The sequence below is a fragment of the Terrapene carolina genome, unplaced genomic scaffold, assembly GCF_002925995.2.
Source record: "Terrapene carolina triunguis isolate 2854851 unplaced genomic scaffold, T_m_triunguis-2.0 Scaffold378, whole genome shotgun sequence".
In the NCBI taxonomy this organism is placed as follows: Eukaryota; Metazoa; Chordata; order Testudines; family Emydidae; genus Terrapene; species Terrapene triunguis.
This window is the reverse complement of record NW_020664729.1, coordinates 282044-291961: the sequence shown is the minus strand read 5'-3', so window position 1 is coordinate 291961 and position 9918 is coordinate 282044. Positions and strand designations below refer to the sequence as shown.

At 61.9% G+C, this 9918-nt stretch overlaps 1 protein-coding gene across 1 annotated transcript in view; it reads left to right on the top strand.

Annotated features, from left to right (window-relative positions):
* The window catches only part of LOC112116535 (sodium/potassium-transporting ATPase subunit alpha-2), a 28237-nt gene that overhangs the window by 9797 nt on the left and 8522 nt on the right, over positions 1-9918 (top strand). The window contains exons 3-10 of the mRNA XM_026658005.2: positions 268-327; positions 1236-1439; positions 2499-2612; positions 4088-4222; positions 5188-5305; positions 6119-6387; positions 6547-6745; positions 8371-8480. Coding sequence (XP_026513790.1) covers positions 268-327; positions 1236-1439; positions 2499-2612; positions 4088-4222; positions 5188-5305; positions 6119-6387; positions 6547-6745; positions 8371-8480 — 1209 coding nt within the window. The remainder of the gene's footprint in view (positions 1-267; positions 328-1235; positions 1440-2498; positions 2613-4087; positions 4223-5187; positions 5306-6118; positions 6388-6546; positions 6746-8370; positions 8481-9918) is intronic.

Here is a 9918-nt window from a genome sequence, read left to right as displayed (position 1 = left end):
GGCTACCCCTCTGATATCTTGACTTTAGTAAGGCTTTTGATACTGTCTTGCATGACCTCCTCATAAACAAACTAGGGAAAATACAACCTAGATGGAGCTACTATAAGGTTGTTGCATAACTGGTTGAAAAACCACCCCAGGAAGTCATGGGCAGCAGGCCCTGATGGGCCAGCGCTCTGCCGGATGGGCCCTTTGGATCTGGTTCTGTTCCCAGGACATTCCGCACTCTTGCTAGTCTGTGACCTTCCCCCACCTCTCCCCTGGCAGGACGATCACAGGCTGTCCCTGGATGAATTGGGCAGGAAATACCAGGTGGATCTGTCCAGGGTAAGTCAGGACATGTCAGTGTCTGTGGGTTGGTGCCCCTCCCCCACATTGCCCTCCCCCCACCACTTATCTCCCCCCCACCCTCCCTCCCTATCACCCGCCACTCCCCCTTGCCCCCTCCCTACCATTCCCCCTCCCCTCTCATCCTCCCCTCCCCTCCCCTCTCATCCCCCACCCCTATCGTCCCTCGCTCCCTGCTTTCCACTTCCCAGGCTGGGCTGCCATCCTGCTCCACACCACTGCCCGATGACAATCGCTGCAGCATCAGCCATCGCAGGTACCCTCCTGCTTCCCCCCCGCACCACCATCTGACCTCAACCCGCTGCCAGATCTTGGGAGAATTTGCCCTCATCCCTCCCTGATTCCCAGGCTCCTGGGTGCAGGTTCTGTGCAGCGTCCGGGCCACTCCATTCACCTGGTGCTCAAAATACAGGGAAGGATCCCCCCAGAAGCCCCAGTGGGGGAGGGATTCCCCACCCAGAAGCCCCAACAGCCCCCTGGGGAAGATGAAGCCTGTTCCCCTGCAGTGTGGGTGGTTTGGCAGGATGAGGGAGGGACTTCTCTCGAGGACCCCCCCAAGCCTGGTTGCACCGGGCAGTGGGGGATTCAGGAGAACTGGACCCCCAGGGCTCTGTGATGTGTGTGTGTGTGTGGGGGAGCCGTGGGCAGTGGCTCCGTTCCCTTTGCCAGCCGCTGAGTGCACTGGGTCTGGTGCGGGAGGGGCCAACAGTGTGAAATGCCAGAGATACGGGGGCTCCTCCGGCCTTTAGGTGTTTCGAACCCTGGTAGCACGTAACTGGCTCTTTCTCTCTGTCCCTTCCTCCTGCCCTCCCGTTTTGTCGTTCTCTGGGTTCTGTGTCGCTCCTTCGCTCCCCTGCCATCCCTCCGACCCCCCTCTGCCTGGGCAGGGTCTGACCAACACCCGCGCAGCCGAGATCCTGGCACAGGATGGCCCCAACGCCCTCACTCCTCCCCCGACCACCCCCGAGTGGGTCAAGTTCTGCCGCCAGCTCTTCGGGGGCTTCTCCATCCTGCTGTGGATTGGCGCCATCCTCTGCTTCCTAGCCTACAGCATCCAGGCCGTGATGGAGGACGAGCCGGCCAACGACAACGTGAGCCACATGACCCGGAGCAGATCAGACACGGGGCGGGGGGAACCAAGTCATTCTGGCCTGCGTCCCAGGGCTGGGTTCAGCTGGATTCTCCACTCCACACCTGGAGTTTCTGAGTGTTGAACAAACCTCTAAATGGAACCTCACTGAAACTCTCCTGCTTCTGTCCTTCCCCTAAAGCCGTGAGGGAGAGAAATTGGGGGGGGGGGGATTCAGGGCGGGACCCTCTGGCCTGGTTTTGAGGAGGGCTTGGTCTTACCCAAGGGGTGTGACCTGGTTTTGCATGGCAGGGCCGTAGAGTCTCATCCCAGCCTCCCAGAGATTTGTGAGAATCCGGCCTGGGCGCAGGCTCCAGGGGTCTCATCCGTTCGGTCAGCTCTGGGCTTTGATTCACCAAACTCAACCCAGACCAAGTGAGCAGCATCTCCTGGCCGAGGCAGGCAGGGCCGGGGCTGAACTGGTCCCACCTGGACACTCCCAGCACTGGGGGATGGGTGAGGAACGGTTCACTGTCTCCCTGCACTGAAGGCAAGTTCCAAAATAACTCAGCCCTGCTTCCTAAATAAGAGCTGTAGTAACACGAGCGGGGCAGCTGTCCCACCCCGAGGCTGGTCTCGCCCGGGAGACCTGCAAGTGCTGCAGGGAGCGAGGAGGGGGCTCAGGAGGGGGGGCTCTCCCTTCCCTGTCAGTGCTGCCCCACCGCTCCAGTGCGGTGCTAGGGGGCGCTATGCCCAGTAGGGGGCGCTCTCCCTGTGGAGCCAGGGCTGAGCACAGTGGCCAGGGGTGAGACACCAGCCCAAGTCCCAACTACTTGTGATCGATAAGGAACCAACTTTTCATCCCAGTCAGGGTGTTAGCCCCTGGGCCCCGGCCCAACTCCATCTCCAGTAATTACCTACTTCTCACAGGGTCAGATATTTGTCACTTCCTGTCCTAAACTGCTGGGCAGCATCACTATGCATCTGTTAAGCAGCTGCCATGTCCCACCGTAGGGGTGGCTGCATTGCGGCAGTGGGTGAAGGAATCCCCTATGTCTGAACAGTCTCCTCCTCTCCCCAGCTGTACCTGGGCGTGGTGTTAGCTGCTGTGGTCATAGTCACCGGCTGCTTCTCCTACTACCAGGAGGCCAAGAGCTCCAAGATTATGGATTCCTTCAAAAACATGGTACCACAGGTAGGAGCTCCCCTCTCCCATCCTTTGCACCCTGCTGGCACCATGTGGCATGGGAAGGGAGCACCAACGAAAGGAGGAGACTGACCATCTGAATAAAGGCAGCTCAGGCTGGAAGGATCATGGCCAAGCTACAAAACATTGATTGCAACAAACCCACAGCTACCTAGGAGTGCCCACTTCATGGGGGATAGCACCTGGGTCTTCCAGCGCCTAAGGCCCAGCCTCCTGAGCTAGAGGAGGATCCTTACTGACTCCTAGCAATATAGGGCCTATGTCACACAGACAAGCAGTTCTGATTCCATCCAGTAGAGGGAAGAATTTTCCCCTCTAAGCCTCCCTTTTGATCCTAAATCTCCTTGACAGGAGAGACAGACCCAAGCAGCACAAGTGGAATCTGGGTTGGGGACACCTGTAAAGGCTTGGGGCCGGGTCTGGGATTTTGGTCCATTTGGAAAACGTGGGTCCAAGTCCAGTTTCAGAGTGTTAAGATCTCGGCTGGTCCCTTGCGGCGGGTAACCCAGCCAGTGTGGTTCCAGAGCTCCCTCTAGTGGCAGCCGGGCCACAAATAGGAGTTGATGAGCCCGCGACAGCATGAAATGGCCTTTTAGCTCAGTAGCAGCTGTCTTTAGACCCAGAGTTCCCAGATTCCAGGGGCATGGGCATGGCGTTGCAAGAGCTGCTGTTGCAGAAATATCCCAGGCCCATCGCTGAGCAATGGGAGAAGAGAACACAGAGCTGAAGGCTCTCCAGGGATCCCTGAGCCCGTCTGGGGGATCCCCCTCCTCCCTGAGCTGGCAGCGCAGCCACAGGGCCATTTCTGAGTTTGGACGCAACCGTGCTTAGCTTTTGGTTTTGTCCCAACCTCAGAGGCCTCCGTGCTTCCTCCTTCCAGCCAGTCTCTGAAACGCTGCATTGATGGGCTGGGATCCCGCTCTCCCGCTGGTAGCGTCACCCCACTGAAGTGGAGAGAGATCAGAATCAGGCCTGTGCCATGCCTTGCCTGGCCGGCGGCAGGAGAGCCCACGGGGCAGGCATTCCCAGCCCCGAGAGAGACGATCCGAACGGAGCTGATTGCTGAGCGCTAGGGCTGGTGGGGACAGAGAAGCAGCTGCAGTGGTGGGTGGGCAGCACTTCCCTCTGCTGGCTGGACGAGGGGGCGCAGCTGTGACCCCCACGCACTGTGAGAGTCCAGAACTCCACTGGGAGTTTCACCCGAGCCCAGCAGCAGGCCAAGCCCTGGGAAAGGGTGGGGGTGGGCTCAGGACACGCTGGCGCAAGGTAAACCACATGCACTTGCAGCTTCCACTGGCAGGGCCGTTCTGCAGGGCTCCCCACCTGGGGCTGGGACCCATCGGGTCAGATGGGGGTCAGCGGTGCGGTGCGCAGCAGGCTGGGGCGTTACAGGGGGCTCCAGGGGTGCGGGAGCTGGGCGCAGTGCTCTTGCCTTTACCTCTCCTTCTGGTTGCGTTGGGCAGCAAGCCCTGGTGATCCGGGAGGGCGAGAAGATCCAGATCAACGCCGAGAACGTGGTGGTGGGAGACCTGGTGGAGGTGAAGGGGGGAGACCGGGTCCCTGCTGATCTGCGCATCATCTCCTCCCACGGCTGCAAGGTGAGGATGGCGGGGCTGTGTCCCGGGCTGGCGTGGGTGCTCCATAGACTAGAGGAGAGGGAGGCATGGCCGCTATAGGGCAGCCAGTGCGGACTGACTGGACAGATGGACCCTGCTTTGTCGATCTTACACAAAAAGGCTTATGAGGCCTTGCTGCTCTCGTGGCCCTATGAGATCTACCCACAGGGCCATATAGGGGGATATTGGTGCCTTCCTTCTTGGAAGGGCCGCTGCGGCCCACCCCTTGGACTCTGTAGGGATCCCCATACTGGGGGGCATGTAGGCAGGCCCTGGCTCCTGTCCAATCCCCACGGGCAGCAGGCTGTGTCAGGACAGCCTTGGGGGAGGTCGCAGGGTCTCGGCCCTGCCGAATCTCCAGGTCCCATGTGAACCCCGGGCTCCCCTGCAGGGATGGGGTGAAAGTGGAAGCCAGGCTGTCCCTGTATGCCTGGCTGCAGCATCCCTGTATCCCCCACTGCCAGCCCAACCCCTGGAACCCTCAGAAACCCCCCAGCCCTCTCTGATAGGGGCCCTAACCCCTCCCCTGCCCCGCAATGATAAGCACCCCAGGTCCAACCGTCCCCCCACCAGCTGCTGAACCCCCTCTCCCCCTTCCATCCCTAAACTCGCGTGTCCACGTGCCCCCCCCCCCATGCCCCTCCCCCAAGTGAGCTGCGTGGGATAAGGGAGCCTGCCAGCAGCCCATGCTCTGTGCAGAGGGCCCCATGTGAACTAGTGCTGAGGATGGGGGGCACTCCAGGGGTGGGACATGGGAGCCCCAAGAGCAGGGGGGTTTGTCCATCTGTCTATTAGGGCAGAATCGGGGCTTATGGGCTGATGCCAGTGACAGGGCAGGGGACTGATAATGATTGAGGCAGATTGCCCCGGTGCTGTCTGTCTGTTCCTCCCGTCTCTGTCTCTCTTGGGCCCCGAGGCCCCTGACTGGCCTCCCGTTGCCTCGGCAGGTAGATAACTCCTCCCTGACGGGCGAGTCGGAGCCGCAGACCCGCTCCCCCGAGTTCACCCACGAGAACCCCCTGGAGACCCGCAACATCTGCTTCTTCTCCACCAACTGTGTGGAAGGTGAAGGAGGGAGGGGGCCGCCGGGCCGCTCAATTTAGGGCCCGTCCCTGGATCTGCAGGGCTGTCCCACGCGCCCCCCCGGCACTTAGTCTGGGGTGGTTATGGAGCCCTGAAATCCGTGTGCGTGTGTGTGTGTGGGGGGGGGGGATGAGGAGTCGGAGAGGGGGGGAACTGGGCAAAGGGGAGTTGAAATGGCCAGACTGGGGGGAAATGAGAAGGGTTATTACCCCCAGGGCAGCCTAACCCCAGAATTGCAGAGACAGTGCCAGTGAGGGTGCCCAGGCAGGCGACCGGGCCGTGATGCCAAGAAGGTCTGGCCCTGGTACACAGACTGCTGTGCTGAGAGACGGGCCAGAGGGAATGCTGTGCTGAACGGAGAGCCCTGGAGGCTGGGGGGGCCCCATTGCTCAGAGAAGGGCCTAACCCCAGAGACAAGCCAGGCCTCAACCCCCGCCAGGCCCATCACCTATCCAATGGGTGGCGTGCGCTTGCCTGGTAACAGTGAGGGGCCTCGTCCAGTCCTGATGCTGCCAACAAGGGGCCAGCCTGGTGGGATGGGCTGAGACCCCCCACAAGCTCATTGCACAGAATAGCCACCAGGCAGGGGAGGGACAAAGGCTCCTGGTCCAGGGCTGAGAGGATACCCAGGGCCCAGACAAGCAGTGCACGGGGGAGTTGCTACATTGTTGGGGTCCCTCAATCCATCCTTTACCAGAGCTGCTCCTGAGCCCCCTCCCAGCCCCAGACCCAGTTCCAGTCTTCCCCATAGAAGTACTTGAAATACCTGTCTCCCCTCCCCCACCACCGCACTAGGCACTGCCCGGGGCATCGTCATCTCGACCGGGGACCGCACAGTGATGGGCCGCATCGCCTCGCTGGCTTCGGGGCTGGAGGTGGGCCGCACCCCCATCGCCATGGAGATCGAGCACTTCATCCAGCTCATCACCGGGGTGGCCGTCTTCCTGGGCCTTTCCTTCTTCATCCTCTCCCTCATCCTCGGCTACACCTGGCTGGAGGCCGTCATCTTCCTCATCGGCATCATCGTCGCCAACGTCCCGGAGGGGCTCCTGGCAACCGTCACGGTAACAGGTTCCGCTCCTGCACTGCCCAAGGGCGGGGCTGGGTGTCTGGCCAGGCCCCCTGGCTCAGCCAGCGCAGGGTGGTCTGACCACACTGGCAGTGCCAAGTGCAAATCCTGCCCCCCCCATGCCTGCTCTGACCCCCGCCCCTCCGGCCCGCAGGTGTGTCTGACCCTCACCGCCAAGCGCATGGCGCGCAAGAACTGCCTGGTGAAGAACCTGGAGGCGGTGGAGACGCTGGGCTCCACCTCCACCATCTGCTCCGACAAGACGGGCACCCTGACCCAGAACCGCATGACGGTCGCCCACATGTGGTTCGACAACCAGATCCACGAGGCTGACACCACCGAGGACCAGTCCGGTGAGAGGTCGTCGCTGCTACCTGCCGCCTGCTCCCCCCACCCGCGCTGCCTGTGCCCCCTGCCATCTGTGCCATCACCACTCCACCACCCCCTTGCCTTTCACCAATGCCATCACCACCCTGGCGTCCCTGCCCACACCCCCAGATCCCCGCCACTCACGCTCCCTCCCCAACACCACTGTGTCCTTCTGCCTGCCACTACCACCACCGCCTGCAACCCTGGGACTGCCACCACCGCCCGCACCCCTGCCACTATCACCACCACCTAAGTCTAAGTTTACGCCAGCACTGTCGTTGGTAAAACTTTTGTCAGTCAGGGTGTGAAAAAACCACACCGCTGACCGACGTAAGTTTCACTGATGAAAGCACCGGTGTGGACAGCCATAGCTACTGCGGCTGTTTGCGGGTGGTTAAATTATGCCGGCAGGAGCGCTCTCTCCCGTCGGCACAGAGCAGCTACATGGGAGACCTGACAGTGCTGCAGCTGTAAGGTGTGTAGTGTAGACATAGCCGTAGCCGGCCCTGTGAGCAAACTGTCTTTCTCCACACACTGGGTAACAATGCGGCATATAGGGGAGACTGAGGCACAAACAGGACTCATACAAATACTACAAAATATTCCCACTTCGTCACACTCCCCCACTGCGTGTGCCCTCACCCCCCATCCCTACCTATGCCCCATGCCAACTCCACCTGTGCTCTCACATACCACCCGCCATTGTGTGCCATCACCCCCCATCTCTGCCCCCCACTACCACTACTGCTTGCACCCTCCACCACTGTCCCCCTCACCCGTGCCCTCGCCCCCTGTCATCAACACCCACGTGCCATGGCCGCCTGTACCCTACACCCATGCCCCCTGTGCCTCCCGCCACCCCATCTGTGCCCCCTAACACCACCTCCACTCTGGCTACCCGCACCATCTAGCCATCCCTAACTCATCATCTTGTGCATCTCCCCGCCCCAGCCGTCCTTGCCTCCCCCCACCTGCGTCTGTCTAACCCCTGGTGCTGCTTCAGGGCATGGCTGAGGTGGGGGTACAGGGGGGAACCTGTGGCACTGCAAGGTCAGCTGTGCTGAGCCCCAAAGTGTGCCCTGGGCAGAGGGTAGCATGGCAGTGCCTGCAGGGTGGATGTGGCAAGCCCTCGCACGCAGCTCCCGTGTTCCATGTTCCTCTCCCGAATTCCTGGCTCTTCTTTCCCTTGTTTGCCTCTGTCTCGCTTCGATCCCATGGGACCTGACTTTGGGAGGCTCTGATTTAGAGACCTGGGCACCTCCCAAGAGCAGGCTCTGCTGGATTAGAGATTGTAGGAAAGATCCTGGCTATTCCATCCAGGCCTCTCCTGGCAGGGGGTGCTGTAGGGGGCGGGGCAGGAGCCCTGGCTGTGCGGGGAGTTCCTAGCTATTCCAGTCCCAGCCTCAGCCAGCAGGGGGCGCTGTAGGGGGCGGGGCAGGAGTACTGGCTATGGGGGGAGTTCCTGGCTACTCTAGTCCCAGCCTCGGCCAGCAGGGGGTGCTGTACATGACAATGCTGCAGCCAGGCAGTGGGGCTCGGCTCGCTGCTCCAGTCCTATGGTTGGGGGTCTGGGTGGGGTCATGTGGCTGACTGGTGTGTCTCCTGCCAGGTGCAACCTTCGATAAGCGCTCACCCACCTGGGCAGCCCTGGCCCGCATCGCCGGCCTGTGCAATCGAGCCGTCTTCAAGCCAGGCCAAGAGAACGTCTCCATCTCCAAGGCAAGCCGGGTTCCTGGACCCCACCCCTCGGTCCCGGGCTCCCTGCACGGCTGCCCCAAGCGAGATGGGCCCCAGCGCTGAGCGCACCAGACTCCCCAGGGGATATGGGCTCTGCAGGTCTCCCCCATCCTTCACGCTGCTCTGATCCCCGCCTGGGGCACCACGTGAGATCGAGGAGGGGGCCGTGAGGAGCTGCACTGAGATGGGATCTTGGCTTCCCACAGCCAGATGGGCTCAGACTGCCCAGGGGGCCTGGACGGCCCCCATCGTCTGCCACGCTGCCAGAGCTCTGTCCGGCCCGGACCCCCCGCCGGGGAGCTGGCCTCAGAGCACACAGACCTGTGCAGCTCCCCCTTGGACTCAGGGCCAGCCTGGGGAGAGAGCAGCCCATGGGAGCGTGCTTTCCTAGGGCCGGATCCCAGAGCCAGGGGCTGTTCAGTCTGACCCATAGTACATGGCTGCGTTGTTCTCTGCCTTGGCAGGATTGTCAGCCTCAGAGCAATGCCCAGCGAGCCCCATAGCCCGTCCGCCAGCCCCGCCAGATCAGAGCAATGCCCAGTGAGCCCCATGGCCCATCTGCCAGCCCCGCCAGACCAGAGCAATACCCAGCAAGCCCCATAGCCCGTCCGCCAGCCGCGCCAGACCAGAGCAATGCCCAGCGAGCCCCACAGCCCGTCCACCAGCCGCGCCAGACCAGAGCAATGCCCAGCGAGCCCCATAGCCCGTCCGCCAGCCGCGCCAGACCAGAGCAATGCCCAGCGAGCCCCACAGCCCGTCCACCAGCTGCGCCAGACCAGAGCAATGCCCAGCGAGCCCCACAGCCCGTCCACCAGCCGCACCAGAGCGGAGCAATGCCCAGCGAGCCCCACAGCCCGTCCGCCAGCCCCGCCAGAGCAGAGCAATACCCAGCGAGCCCCATAGCCCGTCCACCAGCCACGCCAGAGCAGAGCAATGCCCCGCGAGCCAATAACCCCTTCTCTGCCTCAGTAGGACAGAGCTGTGGCCTTTTGTCCCCCCAGGTCCCTGACTCTGCCGCCCAGCATCAGAGCCATGAAGCCAGCTAGTCCTTTATCCCCCTGCTGTGTTGGATCAGACCCATGTAGACCAGTGTCCCTGGCTCCTGGATCAGAGCACTTGGCCCACAGGTTTCCTGCAGTGTCCAGTACCCCATATTTTAGATCAGATGTCCCCAAACTTTGTTATAGTGGGGTACATGCTACACCTCCCCTCCCATTGACCATGGCCACACAGCCGCACCCCCCTCCTATTGGCCATCACCCAGTCACACCTCCCCTCCCATTGGCCAGGGACCCACTATCCCGGCCACGCCTCCCCTGCCTCACATTGACCGTGGCCCCACCTTGCCTCCTGACCCATTGGCCATAGCCTCGCCCTGTCTCTGCAGCCACTGGCCACAGCCATGCCTCCCCTCCCATTG